The sequence below is a fragment of the Macaca nemestrina genome, chromosome 8 (assembly GCF_043159975.1).
Source record: "Macaca nemestrina isolate mMacNem1 chromosome 8, mMacNem.hap1, whole genome shotgun sequence".
Classification (NCBI taxonomy): Eukaryota; Metazoa; Chordata; class Mammalia; order Primates; family Cercopithecidae; genus Macaca; species Macaca nemestrina.
Window position 1 is genome coordinate 136,591,480 of NC_092132.1, and position 19,901 is coordinate 136,611,380.

Sequence of the window (19,901 nt, forward strand, 5' to 3'; positions counted from 1 at the left end):
AGTGGCTCACAGAAGACATTACTTACTGAACAAATAAAAAAAATTTTTTTTTTTTTTTTTGAGACGGAGTCTTGCTCTGTCGCCCAGGCTGGAGTGCAGTGGCGCGATCTCGGCTCACTGCAAGCTCCGCCTCCCGGGTTCACGCCATTCTCCTGCCTCAGCCTCCTGAATAGCTGGGACTACAGGCACCCGCCACCTCGCCCGGCTAGTTTTTTCGTATTTTTTATTAGAGACGGGGTTTCACCGTGTTAGCCAGGATGGTCTCGATCTCCTGACCTCGTGATCCGGTCGTCTCGGCCTCCCAAAGTGCTGGGATTACAGGCTTGAGCCACCGCGCCCGGCCATAAATATTTTTTAAAAGCACCCACCAGGTGCTCTAAGGAGCTATAGGAGCATATTGGAGACAACAACAAATATTTTTGAAAAAATATTTCAGTCAGGCAGAAAAGAGTTAAAGTATTTTACATCTTGGATAGATAAGACAACTTGTACAAACGGCTAATATGTGAAAAAGTAAAAGTAGATACGGGAAATGCTGAATAATGTGAAGTGAATGTACCTAGATGGAGAGTAGCTAGGACGGGAAAGCACACCAGATCCAGCGGTGAAGCCGCTTGAAGACTAAGGAGTTTGGGTAGGATATGGCTTAGTAAAAATGCACTTCATGCCTACTTCATGCCTATTAAGACAGGTAGTCTAAGCAAAAGGTAAGAACATGAATTTAGGTTATGCTACTGGAAAGAAGAAAGTGAAGTGAAACTGATGACCCAAAGGAGAAGAACACATTTTTGACTCACTAGTAATGGCATAAAGAGAGTCAAGAAGTCTAACTCAGGTGACTGGGTATAATGCTGCCTGGGCATAATTAACAAAAAAAGTTCTACAGTCCTACAAAAAAACTCAAGATTTGAAGTGAAATGAGACATCATAAATAGTTAAAATCAGATTATTAGTTCTACTCTGTTTACTTGCCTCAGAAACTTTTTGAAATGCTAAATTATTTATTATTTCATTTCCTCATGAAACGAAATCACTTAAATCAGGGCTATACAGGTAAAGTGAGGAGGAACAATTTAGATTTTAAACAAGGTAACAAGATAAGTCTTGTGTTTTAGGTAACTCTAGAAATGCCAGTAGCGCTTAAAAGGTCAAGTGGAAAACCTATTAAAGAGTGTCACTAGCCAATTTAGCCAGCTAAAATACCATTCATTTCCTAACATCTTAGACATTTAAGAAAAATCACTTTAAAAAAAATGTAATGCTTTTAAATTCAAGACTTTTTAAACATTTCAGAAAATCAAGGTGATTTCTATTTTGCTCAAGTATTAAATATTTTATTATATGACAGTTTCTGAGCAGGTAATATGTAACTTACATAATTTTTCCATCAAATCAGACACAAAATAGTAAAAACAATCAATTTCCTAATTGAAGGCTACACTCCCTAAGCATAAAGATAAATCATTCAGTTTTTTTTAACCCTTATAAAATAACTGTATATATCAAATAAATATTACAATTATACCTAATTTAGTTTTTAAAAGACATGTTTACAAGTATTTATTGTACTATTAATGCTAAAATTTTGGCCTAAGATGAAAGCAAGCAACAACCGAGAAAATTTAAATCAATTCACTTGAGGCAATGGTTTCAAACTCTGAGATAAAAATCTATTTTAAAAATCTACATTCTTAAAATTTATTATGGAAGGTAAATATATACATAGATTTATAAGTAACAGGAAATAAATTCACAGAACAGTTGGTAAAACTGATATATTTATGCCTTATCCCTCAAATTCTTTTTATCCAGTATCTTAAGTACTTCTTGGCTGTAGGTACTATGAGATATTATTCTAGGGAGGAGATACAAGTAATTATGATCCTTTGTCATAAGCGCTATAATGAAGGCATGAACCCAGTATCTCAGGAAGAGTGAAGAGAGGAAGGAATTCTGCCTGTAAACGCATGCAACAACATTTGCACTGGCTCCTGAAAAACAGGAGAAACTGACAGAGGAAGAGGAGAAGGTCATTCTCCGTAAAAGACGCAATGTGGGTGATGTGCCTTTTTCAATCATGTCAAGTAGGACACAAGGTTTAAGAGACCAGACCATGCTGTAAAAGGTTTTGTGAGTGATACTGAACCTGGTCTTTATCCTATGGGTCAGCTGTTTTCACACTTACAGAGTCTAAAGAGCTCAACTACAGTTGAGGGTTGAAGAGTCCAGTCATTTATTAATTCATTAATGTTTACTGAGTGTCTACGATGTGCAGTTATTATTTTCGGACAGTGACCAAAAGAGATCAACATCTCAGACGTCATGGATCTTGTATTTTAGTATGGAGAGGCAGATAAATATTACATAGGTGAAAGGTGGCATGCAAGCATTATGAAGGTAAAGGAAAGCAGGTAAAGGATAAGGGAGAGGTTTACTCAGCAACAGTTAACATTTGACCAAACACTTGAGGAGTTCAAGAGAACAAGCCATGCAGGTAGGTATCTGAAGGAAGAGCATTCCAGGTAGAGTTATTAGCAAGTGCCAAGGCCTTAGAAGTGCTAACAACTCTACTAGGAGGGTTGAAAGGTTAGAAGCAGCAGCAAAAGGACAGTAAGGCCATTTAGGAACTATTGCAATTGCCCAGAACAAGGCTAAGTGTTTCTGTTTTTAGATGGAATAATCTGGACACTATCAGCTGACTTTTTCCTCTGTTGTAAAGTCAGATACTCTGCTGTATCTTCAGAGAAAGCAGTTTGTACATGTGCTTTCTCAAAGATCTCTCTTCTCTCAAAACATTTCAAAAAAAGCAATTACTTCTGCCGAGGGAAGAAATATAAGCACACTGAAAGCAATTCTCTGTGGTACATGTCTTACCAAGAGAAGTATGAGTACGTTATACGAAACTAGCCCAGTGACAATGTATTTTGTAGTTTACCATATCTGGATGAAAAGATAACAATTACTTTTCACTTCTAATTGTTAAAATTTCCATTTTAAATTAGAATGTAATGAGTGCCATCTCAGAAAGAAGTCCTGTCTTCCTATTCCATTTGTTGCACGTCTCCATCTGCCCTGATCAATGTTATTAAATAAAATTAACAGTACTGCTTACCAGTCTGACACTTTCAATGCTGATGGAAATATAAACTGGTTAGTTTCTCTGAAGGACAATTTAGCATGTCTCAAAAGCTTTAAAAATGTTTATGACCTTTGAACTAAAAATTTTGTGTCTAAAAATTGTTTCTAAAGAAACAAAAGTAAACAGATTGTCCTCAATCATTGAAGAAGTGTTTATAATAGTGGAAAAGAAACCAGAATAAACACAAATATTTAACAATAGGGACTGAAAAATTAATTAATAGAAAATTGTATTCTATGACTACTTGACCTCATAGCAGCCATCAACATAACTAACTCCTTGCAGTCCTTCTTGGTCAACTCTGGCTCTGCTTTTGTACAACTTACAAATGCTGAATCACGTGGTCCCACTTCCCAGTTGAAGGCCTCTGTCTATTCTCACATCAAATGACCTGGCTTTAGGCAGCAGCTACATGCTATGAAGTACCTTATGTCTATCTCCAGCTGTGCCTGGAATTCGCTGAGTAACCAAATGACTACTTGACTGCTCTCTGGTTGTCTAAAAGTTCAATTTTAAAGTCCAAAATAAAACTCTCGGCTGGCACGGTGGCTCGAGCCTATAATCCCAGCACTTTGGGAGGCCCAGGCGGGTGCATCACTTGAGGTCACAAGTTCAAGGCCAGCATGGTCAACATAGGGAAACACCATCTCTACTAAAAATACAAAAATAAGCCGGGCATGGTGGCACGCACCTGTAGTCCCAGCTACTTGGGAGGCTGAGGCAGGAGAATCACTTAAACCAAGGAGGCAGAGGTTACAGTAAGCCGAGGTCACGCCATTGCATTCCAGCCTGGGTAATAGAGTGAGCCTCTGTTTCAAACCACCGCCCCCCCCCCACCAAAAAAGAACTCTTCATCTCCCCCTTCTCCCAAGCCTTCTTCATTTCAGTAAATCGTATTTCCTCCCAGCCAGTTTTCTCTATCTCCCGACACTCTAACCATTAGTAGGACCTACTGATTTCCTAACTATATCCCAATTATGTATTTCTTTATACCACCCGAATCTAAGCCGTTATCATTTCTCTTCTGGTCTCACTGCGCTCCTGACCCCCTTATAATCAATTTTCTAAAAACAAAGCAGACTTAGTTTCTCTCCTGCTTAAAACCTTCTAGGAGTTTCCCTTCAAACTTTGAGCAAAGTCCAAACTTCTAATCATGGCCTGTAATACTTTACACAATTAGCCCTCGCCTCCCTTTCAACTTAGTCTCATACAAATATCCTCCAACCATATAGGCTTTCCCTCTACTTCCTTCAACATGTGAAGCTAATTCCTACCTTAAGGCCATTGCACTCTGTCTGGAATGATCCTAGTTTACACTGGCTCCTTAGTCATGTCTCTGCTTAAATGTTCCCTCATTAGAAGCTTTCTCTGATCACCCAATATAAAACAGACACCATCATATTGTCAAATTTTAATTATGTGCATGGCCCGTATCATTACCTGATATACAGTTACTTAAATGTCTTATATTTACTTATGTTACTTCAGTCTATATTCCTACTCTAGCATGCAAGCTCCATGAGAGCAAAGGCCTTGTTCACTGCTAGGTCTGCCAAACCTGGCATTAAGTAGGCATTTTATAAATATTTTGGAATGAATGTTGTGGAACCATTAAAAAAAAAAAAAAAGACGGGGCGGAGCAAGATGGCAGAACAGAAGCCTCTACCAATCATCTTCCCCTTCTGGAACACCAAATTTTAACAACTACACACCAAAAAAAGCACCATAATAAGAATAAAAACCAGGTGAGTAATGATGGTACTTGCTTTTAACGTCGTATTGCTGAAAGGGGCACTAAAGAGGGTAGGAAAGACTGTCTAGAATTGCTGACGCCACCCTTCCTCCAACCCCAGGCAGCACTGACTGCAGCAGTGCAAGTGACTCCTTCTGCTTCAGGAGACGAGAGCAAGGAATAAAAAGGACTTTGTGTTGCATCTTGCATACCAGGTCAGCTCCAGCTACAGCAGGACACAGGCAGAGTCGTGAGGTCCCCATTCCAGGCCCTAGCTCCAAGATGACATTTTTAGACACACTCTGGCCCAAAAGGAAATCCACTGCCTTAAAGGGAAGGACCCAGTCCTGGAAGGCTTAATCTTGGCTTAATCTTAACCTGCTGACTAAAGAGGCTTTGGACCTTGAATAACTGACAGTGACACCCATGTAGTATGCCACGGGCCTTGGGTGAGACTCAGAGATGTTCTGGCTTCAGGTGAGGCCCAACGTATACTGAGCTGTGGTGGCTATGGTGAAAGATTCCTTCTGCTTGAGAAAAGGAGAGGAAAAAGGGGACTTTGTCTGGCACCTGAGGTACCAGTGCGATCACACTGGGGTAGAGCACTAAGCAGGCTCTTGGGATCCACAATTCAAGAACTTGGCACCTGCCCTGGGCCAGAGGAGAGCCCACTGCCCTGAAGGGTGAGTCCCAGGCCTGGCAGCATTCACCACAAGCTGACTAAAAAGCCCTTGGGCTTTAAATGAATGTTAGCAGAACTCATGGGCCGGTGGTGGTGGTGGAAGCCACCAGGAGAGGCTCTGCTGCCTATGGAAAGCAGAGGTAAGAGTGGGAAGGACTTTGTCTTGTGGCTTTAAGGCCAGTTTAGCCACAGTAGGACAGAATACCAGGTAGATGTCTAAGCTCAAGGACGGAATCTGTGGACCCGATAGGGACCTGGGGGAACTCACTGCCCTGAAGGGAAAGACACAAACCTGGCTGGCTTCCCCACCCGCTAATGGTAGGAGCCCTAGGGCCTTGAGCGAATTTAGGCGGTAGCCAGGTAGCGGTTACAGAGGGTCTTGGGCAAGCCCCAGTGCTGTGCTGTGCTGGCTTTAGGTATGACCCAGCATAGTCCCAGGGGTAGTCACCATACAGGTGCCTCCATCACCCCATCTCCAGCTCCAGGCATTTCATAACAGAGATTCCATTTATTTGAGAAAAAATAAAGGAAGAGAACAAAAGTTTCCGCCTGGTAATTCAGAGAATTATTCTGGATCTTATCCAAAATCACCAAAGTGGTACACCTCTACGAGTCTGCAAAAACCACAGTGTTTTTGGGCTTGGGACCCAAGTCCCTTTGAATACCTGGAAAGCTTTCCCAAGAAGAATGGCACAAACAAGCCCAAACTGTGAGGCCTACAAAAAATATCTAACTCTCAATGCCCAGACATCGACAAACATCCACAAGCATCAAGGTCATACAGAAAATCATGACCTCAACAAAGGGACCAAATAAGGCACTAGTGGCCAATCCAGGAGAAACAGAGAGATGTGACCTTTCAGACAGAGAATTCAAAATAGCTGTTTTGAGGAAACTCAAAGAAATTCAAGATAGGAAGGGAATTCAGATTTTTTTTTTTTTCAGACGGAGCCTTGCTCTGTCACCCAGGCTAGAGTGCAGTGGCACAAGCTTGGCTCGCTGCAACCTCCACCTCCCGGGTTCAAGCGATTCTCCTGCCTCAGCCTCCCGAGTAGCCATCATTATAGGTGCGTACCACCATGTCCAGCTATTTTTTTTTTTTTGTATGTTGTGGTAGACGCGCGGTTTCACTGTGTTGACCAGGCTGCTCTCAAATTCCTGACCTCAAATAATCACCCGCCTCGGCCTCCCAAAGTGCTGGGATCACAGGTGTAAGCCATAGCACCTGGCTGGGAATTCAGAATTCTGTATTCATAGATAAATTTAACAAACAGATTGAAATAATTTAAAAGAATCAAGCAGAAATTCTAGACCTGAAAAACGCAACTGACATACTAAAGAATGCATCAATCTCTTAATAGAATTGATCAAGCTAAATAATTAGCTTGAAGATAGGCTCTTTGGAAACACAATTTGAGGAGACAAAAGAAAAAAATAAAAAACAATAAAGCACACCTACAGGATCTGGAAAATAACCTCTATAGGACAAATCTAAGTTATTGGCCTTAAAGAGGGGGTAGAGAGAGACAGGTAGAAAGATTAACAACATTCAAGTACAAGAAGGTTACAGAAAACCAAGATAGTTTAATTCAAACAAGACTATCTCATGGCATTTAATAATCAAACTCGCAAACATGAAGGATAAAGGTCCCTAAAAGCGGCAAGAGAAAAGAAACAACATATAATAGAGTTCCAATATATCTGACAGTAGACTTGTCACTAGAATCCTTACAGGTCAGGAGACAGTGTCATGACATATTTCCAGTGGTGAAGGAAGAAAACTTTTACCCTAGAATAGTACATCCAGAAAAAATATCCTTCAAACATGAAGGAGAAATACCTTCCCAGACAAAAGCTGAGGGGTTTCATCAACACCAGACTTGTCTGACAAGAAATACTAAATATTAAATACTTTCTTTCCGTCTAAAAGAAGACATTAATGAGCAATAAGTTATCATGTGAAGGTACAAAACTCACCAGTAATAGAAAGTACACAGAATATTATAACACTGTAATTGTGGTGTGTAAACTACTCTTAAGTGGAAAGACAAAATGATGATCAATATAAAATCAAATACATATATATCAATATAAAATATATATTATCAATATAAAACCAATCAAAAATAGTACTACAACAACTTTTCAAGACATAGTACAATAAGACATAAAGAGAAACAACAAAGTTAAAAAGCAGGGGAACAAAGTTAACATTTACATGAGTTTTCATTTTGTTAGCTTGTTTGTTTATGCAGTCAGTGTTATCAGTTTAAAATACTGGGTTACAAGACAGTATTTGCTATCCTCATGGTAACCTCAAATCCAAAAGAATATATGTAACAGACATGAAAACAATAATGCATGTTAAAAAACAAGAAAAGCATGAGCAAACCAAACCCAAAATAGAAGAAATAATAAAGATCAAAGCAGAAATAAATGAAATTGAAATAAAGAAAACACAAAAGAGCAACGAAACAAAAAGTTGGTATTTTAAAAGATACATAAAATTGGCAAACCATTAACCAGACTAAGAAATAAAAGATAAAAAACCCAAATAATATCAGAGATGAAAAGGGAGACATTACAACCAATACCTCGGAATTCAACAATACATTAAAAAGATGATCCATCATGACCAAGTGGGATTTATCCCAGGGATGCAAGGATGGTTCAACATAGGTAAATCAATCATTGTAATATATATTGTCAACAGAATGAAGGACAAAACCCATATGATCATTTTAACCGATGCTGAAAAACCATCTGATTCCTGATAAAAGCCCTCAAAAAACTGGGTATAGAAGAAACAAACCTCAACATACTAGAATCCATATACAACAGACCCACAGCTAATATTATACAAAATGGGGAAAAACTAAAACCCATTCCTTTATGATCTGGAACACAATAGGGATGCCCACTTTCACCACTGTTATTCAACATAGTCCTGCAAGTCCTAGCTAGAGTAATCAGACAAGAGAAAGAAATAAAGGGAATCCAAATTGGAAAGGAAGAATCAAATTATCCTTGTTTGTTTATAATATATATAATCTTATACTTGGAAAAGCCTAAAGACTCCACAAGAATACTATTAGAACCGATCAACAAATTCAGTAAAGTTGCAGCATATAAAGCCAACACACAAAAAATCAGCAGCATTTCCATATGCCAACAGTAATCTCATTTACAACAGACACAAATAAAATTAAATATCTAAGAATTAACCAAATAAGTGAAAGATCTCTACAATGAAAACTATAAAACACTGATGAAAAGAAATTTTAAAAGACACAAAAACGGAAAGATATTCCATGTTCATGGATTGGAAAATCAGTATTCTTAAAATGTCTGGGAATAGGAACAGCTCCAGCCTCCAGCTCCCAGCGTGAGCGACACAGAAGACAGGCGATTTCTGCATTTTCAACCGAGGTACCGGGTTCATCTCATTAGGGCATGTCGGACAGTTGGCCCCGGTCCATGGGTGCAGCCCCACCAGCGAGAGCTGAAGCAGGGCGAGGCATCGCCTCACCTGGGAAGCGCAAGGGGTAAGGGAATTCCTTTTCCTAACCAAAGGAAATTGAGACACACAACACCTGGAAAATCGGGTAACTCCCACCTGAATACCACGCCTTACCAAGGGTCTTAACAAACAGCGCACACCAGGAGATTATATCCCACACCTGGCCCAGAGGATCCCATGCCCACGGAGCCTCCCTCATTGCTAGCACAGCAATCTGAGATCTAACTGCAAGGCGGCAGTGAGGCTGGGGGAGGGGCGCCCGCCATTGCTGAGGCTTAAGTAGGTAAACAAAGCCACTGGGAAGCTCGAATTGGGTGGAGCCCACTGCAGCTCAAGGAGGCCGGCCTGCCTCTATAGACTCCTCCTCTGGGGACAGGGCATAGCTAAACAAAAAGCAGCAGAAACCTCGGCAGAGGTAAATGCCCCTGTCTGACAGCTTTTAAGACAGCAGTGGATATCCCAGCACAGAGGTTGAGATCTGAGAACAGACAGACTGCCTGCTCAAGTGGGTCCCTGACCCGAGTGGCCTAACTGGGAGACATGCCCCACTAGGTGCAGACCGACACCTCACACCTCACACGGCAGGGTACACCCCTGAGACGAAGATTCCAGAGCAACAATCAGACAGCAACACTCGCTGTTCAGCAATATTCTATCTTCTGCAGCCTCTGCTGCTGACACTCAGGCAAACAGGGTCTGGAGTGGACCTCAAGCAAACTCCAACAGACCTACAGCTGAGGGTCCTGACTGTTAGAAGGAAAACTAACAAACAGAAAGGACACCCACACCAAAAACCCATCAGTACATCACCATCGTCAAAGACCAAAGGCAGATAAAACCACAAAGATGGGGAAAAAGCAGGGCAGAAAAGCTGGAAATTCAAAAAATCAGAGCGCATCTCCCCCTCCAAAGGAATGCAGCTCATCACCAGCAATGGAACAAAGCTGGACGGAGAATGACTTTGACAAGTCGAGAGAAGAAGGCTTCAATCGATCAAACTTCTCAGAGCTAAAGGAGGAACTACGTAACCAGCGCAAAGAAACTAAACACCTTGAAAAAAGAATGGATGAATGGATAACTAATCAATGCAGAGAAGACCTTAAAAGAACTGATAGAGATGAAAACCATAACACAAGAACTACATGACAAATGCACAAGCTTCAGTAACCGACTCGATCAACTGGAAGAAAGAGTATCAGTAACTGAAGATCAAATGAATGAAATGAAGCGAGAAGAGAAGTGTAGAGAAAAAAGAGTAAAAAGAAATGAACAAAGCCTCCAAGAAATATGGGATTATGTGAAAAGACCAAATCTACGTCTGATTGGTGTGCCTGAAAGTGATGGGGAAAATGGAACCAAGTTGGAAAACACTCTGCAGGATATCATCCAGGAGAACTTCCTCAACCTAGTAAGGCAGGCCAACATTCAAATTCAGGAAATACAGAGAATGGCACAAAGATACTCCTCGAGAAGAGCAATTCCAAGACACACAATTGTCAGATTCACCGAAGTTGAAATGAAGGAAAAAATGTTAAGGGCAGCCAGAGAGAAAGGTCAGGTTACACACAAAGGGAAGCCCATCAGACTAACAGCAGATCTCTTGGCAGAAACTCTCCAAGCCAGAAGAGAGTGGGGGCCAATATTCAACATTCTTAAAGAAAAGAATTTTAAGCCCAGAATTTCATATCCAGCCAAACTAAGTATCATAAGTGACGGAGAAATAAAATCCTTTACAGATAAGCAAATGCTTAGAGATTTTGTCACCACCAGGCCTGCCCTACAAGAGATCCTGAAGGAAGCACTAAATATGGAAAGGAACAACAGGTACCAGCCATTGCAAAAACACGTCAAAATGTAAAGTCAATCAATGCTAGGAAGAAACTGCATCAACTAGCGAGCAAAATAACCAGCTAGTATCATAATGACAGGATCAAGTTCACACATAACAATATTAATCTTAAATGTGAATGGACTAAATGGTCCAATTAAAAGACACAGACTGGCAAATTGGATAAAGAGTCAAGACCCATCAGTTTGCTGCATTCAAGAGACCCATCTCACATGCAGAGACACACATAGGCTCAGAATAAAGGGATGGAGGAAGATCTACCAAGCAAATGGAAAACAAAAAAAGCAGGGGTTGCAATCCTAGTCTCTGATAAAACAGACTTTAAACCATCAAAGATCAAAAGAGACAAAGAAGACCGTTACATAATGGTAAAGCGATCAATTCATCAGGAAGAGTTAACTATCCTAAATATATATGCACCCAATACAGGAGCACCCAGATTCATAAAGGAAGTCCTTAGAGACTTACCAAGAGACTTAGAGACTCCCATACAATAATAATGGGAGACTTTAACACCCCACTGTCAACATTAGACAAGATCAACGAGACAGAAAGTTAACAAGGATATCCAGGAATTGAACTCAACTCTGCACCAAGCGGACCTAATAAGACATCTACAGAACCCTCCACCCCAAATCAACAGAATATACATTCTTCTCAGCACCACATCACACTTATTCCAAAATTGACCACATAGTTGGAAGTAAAGCACTCCTCAGCAAATGTAAAACAACAGAAATTATCACAAACTGTCTCTCAGACCACAGTGCAATCAAACCAGAACTCAGGACTAAGAAACTCAATCAAAACCGCTCAACTACATGGAAACTGAACAACCTGCTCCTGAATGACTACTGGGTACATAATGAAATGAAGGCAGAAATAAAGATGTTCTTTGAAACCAATAAGAACAAAGATACAACATACCAGAATCTCTGGGACACATTTAAAGCAGTGTGCAGAGGGAAATTTATTCCTCAAGGATCTAGAACAAGAAATACCATTTGACCCAGCCATCCCCTTACTGGGGATATACCCAGAGGATTGTAAGTCATGCTGCTATAAAGACACACGCACACTTATGTTTATTGCGGCACTATTCACAATAGCAAAGACTTGGAATCAACCCAAATGTCCATCAGTGACAGACTGGATTAAGAAAATGTGGCACATATACACCATGGAATACTATGCAGCCATAAAAAAGGATGAGTTCGTGTCCTTTGTAGGGACATGGATGCAGCTGGAAACCATCATTCTCAGCAAACTATCGCAAGAACAGAAAACCAAATACCGCATGTTCTCACTCATAGGTGGGAACTGAACAATGAGATCACTTGGACACAGGAAGGGGATCATCACACACTGGGTCCTATTGTGGGGAGGGTGTGGGGGAAGGGACAGCATTAGGAGATATACCTAATGCAAATGACGAGTTAATGGGTGCAGCACACCAACATGGCACATGTATACATATGTAACAAACCTGCACGCTGTGCGCATGTACCCTAGAACTTAAAGTATTAAAAAAAAAAAAAGGTCTGTACTCCCCAAAGCAATCTACAGATTCAATGCAATTGTGATCAAAATACCAATGACATTCTTCACAGAATTAGAAAAAAGAATCCTAAAATTTATATAGCACCACAAAAAAAGCTGAGAATAGCCAAAGCTATCCTGAGCAAAAAGAACAAAACTAGAAGAATCACGTTACCTGCCTTCAAATTATACTACACAGCTATAGTAACCAAAACAGCATGGTACTGGCATAAAAACAACAGACACATAGACCATAGAACAGAGAACTCAGAAACAAATGCACATACCTACAATAAACTCATTTTCAACAAAGGTGCCAAGAACATACACTGGGGAAAAGACAGTCTCTTCACAGTAAACAGTGTTGGGATAAATGGATATCCATAAGCAAAAGAATGAAACTAGACCTCTATCTCTCACCATATACAAAAGTCAAATCAAAATGGATTAAAGACATAAATCTAAGACCTCATACTATGAAACTACTATATGAAAACAGTGGGGAAACTCTGCAGGACATTGGTCTAGGCAAAAATTTCTTGAGTAATATCCCACAAGCACTGGCAACCAAAGCAAAAGAAGACAAACGGGATCACATCAAGTTAAAAAGCTTCTGCACAACAAAAGAAACAACAAAGTGAAAAGACAACCCACAGAATGAGAGAAAATATGTGTAAACCATCCATCTGACAAGGGATTAATAACCAGCATTATATAAAGAGTTCAAACAACTCTATAGGAAAAAATCTAATAATCTAATTTAAAAATGTGCAAAAGATCTGAATACACATTTCTCAAAAGTCCACATACAAATAGCAAACAGGCATATAAAAGGTTCTCAACATGATCACAGAAATGCAAATCAAAACTACAACGAGAAATCATCTCACCTGTTAAAATGGCACTTATCCCAAAGACAGGTAATAACAAATGCTGGTTAGGATGTGGAAACTCACCAGAAAAGGAAACTCTCATACACTGCTGGTGGGAATGTAAATTAGTACAACCCCTCTGAAGAACAGTTTAGAAGTTGCTCAAGAAACTAAAAATAGAGCTAGAGCTATCATATGATCCAGCAATCCCACTGCTGGGTATATACAGAAAAGAAAGGACATCAGTGTATTAAAGGGGTATCTGCACACCCATGTTAGTTGCAGTGCTGTTCACAACAACCAAGATTTGGAAGCAACCTAAGTGTCCATCAACAGATGAACGGATAAAGAAAATGTGGTACATACACACAAGAGTACTATTCAGTCATAAAAAATAATGAGACCTTGTCATCTGCAACAACGTGGATGGAACTGGAGGTCATTATGTTAAGTGAAGTTAGCCAGGCACAGAAAGACAAACTTCTTTCTGTTTGTCTTTGTTCTCACTTGTGGGAGCTAAAAATTAAAACAATTTAACTCATGGAGATGAAGTGTACAAGGATGGTTACCAGAGGCTATGAAGGGCAGTAGGGAATAGGGGAGATGGTTAATGGGTACAAAAAGTAGAACGAATGAATAAGATGCATTATTTAACAGCACAATAGGGTGACTACAGTCAATAATTTATACATTTAAAAATAACTAAGAGTATAACTGGATTGTATGCAACACAAAGGTTAAATGCTTGAGGGGATGGATACCCCATTTACCATGATGTGATTATTACATATTGCATGCCTATATCAAACTATTTCACATACCCCATAAATATATACATCTACTAAATACTCACAAAAATAAAAAATAAAATAAAATAAAAATAAAGGTAATAAATCCTGAAAAAATGCAGTAGAAAAATAATGATCTAGAAAGAAGTTTACGGTACAGTAAATGAAAAAAGCAGAATATGCACATGTGTACAAAATATTACTGAAAGGTTTACAGAATGTTGGTACGGCAAGCAAAATGTTGGCAGGGTAAAAAAATTATGGGTGATAGTTTTTTTTTCTTTTGTTTACCTATACCATTGAACTTTATCACAATAAGGTCTTTTGTACAAATTAAAAAACAAAACACAAAGTTTTGTTTATTTTTTAAAATAACTGCTTACCTTCAAAAAGGGAATGACTTCTTTCATAATTGCTTTAATTTGCCGGTCCAGCTGCTGAGTATCAATTCTAGGACATGGGACGGTAGAAACTTCACTTACAGGTTGTTGTGAACTATGATTTTCAATAATGGGAGTTTCTAATTTTTAAAAAGAAAATGATACATTAGCATAAAAAAGCCTATTATATATACATATATGCCTTAATGTTGAAATTTAAAGAATATTAAATTCTGATTTTATGCTAATACAAAGAAACATGTTTGTACTTTTAGCACCCCTATCAATTAAAGTAGTAAGAAAACGACTATATCACATATTTAAAATTTTTATACAGAATTAGTACTTCTAATCAATAAAACATATACCTTCTAAATCGAATAACTGAAATCACAAAAATTCTAGAAGATAACACTGGAAAAATCCTTCTAGACACTGACTTAGGCAAAGACGTCATGACCAAGAACCCAAAAGCAAATGCAATAAAAACAAAGATAAACAGATGGAACTTAAATTAAAAAGCTTCTGCACAGCAAAAGAAATAATCATCTGAGTAAACAGACAACCCACAAAGTGTGAGAAAGTCTTTGTAAACTATGCATCTGACAAAGGACTAATACCCAGAATCTACAAAGAACTCAAATCAGCAAAAAAAAAAAAAAAAGAAAAGAAAAGAAAAAAAAATCCCATCAAAAAGGGGGCTAAGGCCAGGTGTGGTGGCTCACAACTGTAATCCCAGCACATTGGGAGGCCGAGGTGGGCGGACCACTTGAGACCAGGAGTTCAAGACCAGCCTGGACAATATGCTGAAATCCCATCTCTACTAAAAAATACAAAACTTAGCTGGGCTTGGTGGCACATGCCTATAATCCCTGCTACTTGGGAGGCTGAGGCACGGTTCAGCCTGGCAGGCAGAAGATGCAGTGAGTTGAGGTTGTGTGACTGCACTCTAGCCTGGACAACAGAGCAAGACTGTGCTCAGATTAAAAAAAAAAATAAATAGTAGTAGTAGTAATAGTAGGCTAAGGATATAGACTATTCTCAAAAGAAGATATAGAAATGGCCATCAAACATATGAAAAAATGCTCAAAATCACTAATTATCAGGGAAATGAAAATCAAAGCACAAACTACAATGTGATACCATACTACTCCTGCAAGAATGGCCATAATTCAAAAATAAAAAAATAAGAGACGTTTAGTGTGGACATGGTAAAAAGGGAACACTTTGACAGTGCTGGTGGGCATGTAAACTAGTACAACCACTACGGAAAACAGTATGAAGATCTACCATTTGATCCAGCAATCCTACTACTAGGTATCTGCTGAGAAGAAGTCATTATATGAAAAAGATACTTGCATGAGCATGTTTATAGCAGCACAATCTGCAGTTGCAAAATATGGAACCAGCTCAAATGCCCATCAATCAACGAGCGGATAAAGAAAATGTGGTATATGTATGTATGTGTAGATATATACATATATTTATTTATACACCACAGCATACTACTTAACCATAAAAAGGAACAAAGTAATGGCATTCACAGCTATCTGGATAGAGTTGGAGACCATTAATCTAAGCGATGTAACTCAGGAATGGAAAACCAAACATTGCACATGCTTACTCATAAGTGGTAGCTAAGGTATGAGGATGCAAAGGCATAAGCAGGATACAATGGACTTTGGGGTTTCAGGGAAAAGGGTGGGAAGCGGATAAGGGATAAAAGACTACACACTGGTTACAGTGTATACTGCTCAGGTGATGGGTGCACCAAAATCTCAGAAATCACCACTAAAGAACTTATTCATGTAACCAAACACCACCTGTTCCCCCCAAAACCTACTGAAAACAAAAATATATACCTTCTAAATTATTAACTGTAGTACTTGCATCAGCACCATCTTCATCCTCAATAACCCTGCAGGTGCATCTCATATTTGAGTTACTTTCAGCCTCAGTCTTCATGCGCTCATATTCCCTCATTCTGGCTAATGCTTGATCTAAGTGAATCACGGTGTTACCTGTATTTGGAACAAAAATATTTTGAGTATGTAAAAGTGAACTTTTTCATATACTCCTCAAAATGCATTAATTAAAAAATGTCCAAACAAAAGGAAGGAAAATTAGCTTCAACAAGTTCTACACACTACACTACTTGAGTACTTCATATACATTATCAAACTTATTTAATCCTTAGAATAATCCTATAAAGTACATGACATTACTTTCATTCGCAGAAAACCTAAGTGAGTTGCTCAAGGTTTCACAGACAGTTCAATGTAGGAACAGGGCTTTAAACTTAGTTATCAAACTGTGAGGCCCATATTTATTTCACTACATTTTGCTGTTTCATTTAAACAATACAAGTAAATTCCAAAATGTCATGCAAATTCTGATGAAAACAATGCAACCTAAAACAAGCAAATTAGGTAAGAAAAAGGCCTATCAATGAAATTTCCCAATTCTATGTCTACTTCAGACACAGCTAGTGGTGCAGGGTTGTAAGAAGAAAAAAAAAAAAAATCAATAAATGAAAGAAAATACATAGGAGTCAAAGTATTCTGGCAACTCAGAAAGGGAGGGACAACCTAAGGGAAGAGGGTTGGCCAGCTATACAGTCATTTTTCTCTGTAATGGGATGAACTCAATGCAGACCCAAATAAGTATTTACTTAGAAGTCAGCTAAGGCTCAGAGTCCTCAATAATTACAATAAGCAAAAGGAATACTTTTGTTTGGGCAAACAGCAGAAATGTAATGACAGGGCAAGGCTAAGCCATTTTCTTTATAGTGGAAAAATACCTTTGAAATTATCTAAATCTTCTCCTCATCACGTGAACAAACACTAGGGTAACAGGACATTTACATTATTTTATGAACTAAGTGCCCCGGATGGCAGAATGATTGAATTCTCAGGTATCTTTTGATTGGCCACAGCCCAGAAATGTATCAAGTATCTATATATTTTTCTTTTCCTTAAATTTCCTTTCCAAGTCTAGGACTCGAGTTTTTTCTCCTTTGGGGTCTGGCAACCCTCTAAACCTCTTTTGTTTTACAGCTGATGGGAGAGGAAAAAAAAAAAAAAAAACAAAAACCAACCATGTGTTATGCCTGAGAGTTACTTGAGGTTTTCACTACAGGTTATTTAAGAAATTTGACTGATTACCTCAAATTACAAACTTAACATTTTTATTAAAAATATGATTAGATGAGGACTGCATTGTTCCCATGAATTAACTAGATGACCTTAAACGATGACCTTTCCTTTAAGGAAAAGGAAATTAACATTTTCTGAACTCAAGCAAGTAAGTTCCATTATATTTTCACAAAAACATAGCAAGGTAGGTAAGATTCCCATTTCCTTAGTAGATGCAGAGAGTCAAAAATGTCGGATGATTTGTCCACAGGGTTGAGTCAGAAGATTTTTGATTTTAGACTGACAGACAATTAAGTCCATATTCTTTCAACCACACACACTTCACCTTTCTAGACTTTTGTTTCCCTATCAATGCAATTCAAAGACTGGACCAGATAAACTTAAAGTTGTTTCTAAGATTATAAAAAACCCTGCTTACCTAGATCATCTGTTGCAAAAGGCTCAAAATTTGATGATACAGACACGACACTAGCATTATCAGCATCATTCTGCTCACTTATTTTATGTGTTTCTCTTTCAAAGTTCTTCTCAAAAGTTTCCTAAGTTACAGTAAAACAAACAAACAAAAATCACTAGTACTTCTTTTAAGAATTTCACATTAAGGATTTAACAGAGATAACTAAGTATTTACATAAAATTGTACACCTAAAAGATATTCATAAGTTTCCTCAGTATTCTGTCCAAACAAGATAATATAACCAAAGTTATTAAATGTTGAATATAGAGTCACAGAGAACAGTAACAGAAGTAGCCTTGCAGAGTATTTGTTATTATGTAGATAAACATACACAAAGACAGCTACTGATTAAATTCTAATTTGGCAAAGTTAACATTTTTAATTATTTCTCTACTCTCAGGGACATTCTCCTATCTCCAAACGCTAACAATGTCTGGTAGCTTACTCTACCTGGCTGTCTCACATCTCTAGGAAAAAATATCACAACATCATTTGCATTTTTTAAAATAAACTTTATTGAAATATAATTTATATGCAATGCACTCACTTTAAAAGTACAGTTTGATAAGTTTTGACAAATATATACACTCATGTAACCAGATTCCCTAAAGACCATTTCCATTGGCCCAGGATGTTTCTTCACACCCCTCTACAGTCAATCTCCACCACACCCTACTCATGATTTCTATCACTGTAGATCAGTTCTGCTGATTGTAGAACTTCATACAAATGGAACCAGCCAGTATACACTCTTCGTTGTCTTGACTTCTTTCACTTAGTATGTTTCTGAAATGATTCCATGCTGTGTGTTTCAGAAGTTCATTATTTTTTAATGGCTGCATATATTCCACTGTATAGAAATACCACAGTTTGTTTATCCATTTATCTCTTGATGCTTCAGTTTGAGGCTATCATGACTAAAGATGCTATGAACATTAACGTACAGTGTTTTTGTGACACATATTTTCATTTCTCTTGGATGAACACCTAGAAGAGAAATTGCTGGGTCACATGCCACGTTTATGTTTGTAAGAAACTGCCAAACTGCTTTCCAAGTGGTTGTGCAATTTTACATTCTCATAAGGACTGTGAGGGTTCCAACTGTTCCACATTCTCACCAATACTTCTTATTGTCAATCTTTTCATTTTAGCCATTCTCGATGTGAAGTGGTATTTTCTGTGGCTTTAATTTGCATACTAGCCATTCATATATCTTCTTTCATTAAGTGCCTGTTCAAATCTCTTGCCCAGTTTTTAATGAGTTGTCTTACAACTGAGTTGTAAGCTTTATATAGTCTAGATACCAGACAGTTGTCAGATGTACATACTGGGATTATTTTCCCATAAGAGTATCTTTTGAAAACCAGAAAATTCCTATTTTTGTCAAGTCTAATTTATTAATTTCTTCTTTTATAGTTAGTGCTTTCTGTGCCCTAAGAAAACTTGGCCTATGTCAAGGTCATAATTTTCTCCCATTTTCTTTTAAAAGTTTTAATAGTGTTGGCTTTTACAGGACTTTAGGTCATTTCAAATTAATTTTGTTTATAGTGGCAGGGTGTCTCACTTACATTTTGATTATGACATTTTACATTTGTGTTCTTTCCCTTAACTACTGATCTTTTTAAAGTTTCCTATCTTCAATTATGAAATCAAAGATTCGTCCCTGATTAAAGGAAATGTGGACATTAAGGAACATATTTTAGAAATAGGGAAACCATTTTTTTACTTCTTCAAGTAAGACTTGAAGACAGATGTGTTTTTACCATTTTATTATCATCAGGAGCAGGA

General features: G+C 38.3%; 1 protein-coding gene across 40 annotated transcripts in view; it reads right to left on the reverse strand.

Moving 5' to 3' along the window:
• Nucleotides 1–19,901, reverse strand: part of LOC105463730 (pericentriolar material 1) — a 106,763-nt gene that overhangs the window by 21,534 nt on the left and 65,328 nt on the right. For 34 of the 40 annotated variants that reach the window (XM_011710966.3, XM_011710978.3, XM_011710961.3 and 31 more), the window contains 3 exons: nucleotides 18,075–18,195; nucleotides 16,364–16,522; nucleotides 14,505–14,641 (listed from right to left, as the gene is read on the reverse strand). In XM_011710966.3, the coding sequence (XP_011709268.2) occupies nucleotides 14,505–14,641; nucleotides 16,364–16,522; nucleotides 18,075–18,195 (417 nt within the window). Of the gene's footprint in view, nucleotides 1–14,504; nucleotides 14,642–16,363; nucleotides 16,523–18,074; nucleotides 18,196–18,604; nucleotides 19,101–19,901 lie in introns of those variants that run through there. The other 6 variants (XM_024787329.2, XM_024787327.2, XM_024787325.2 and 3 more) reach the window with 1 other exon arrangement.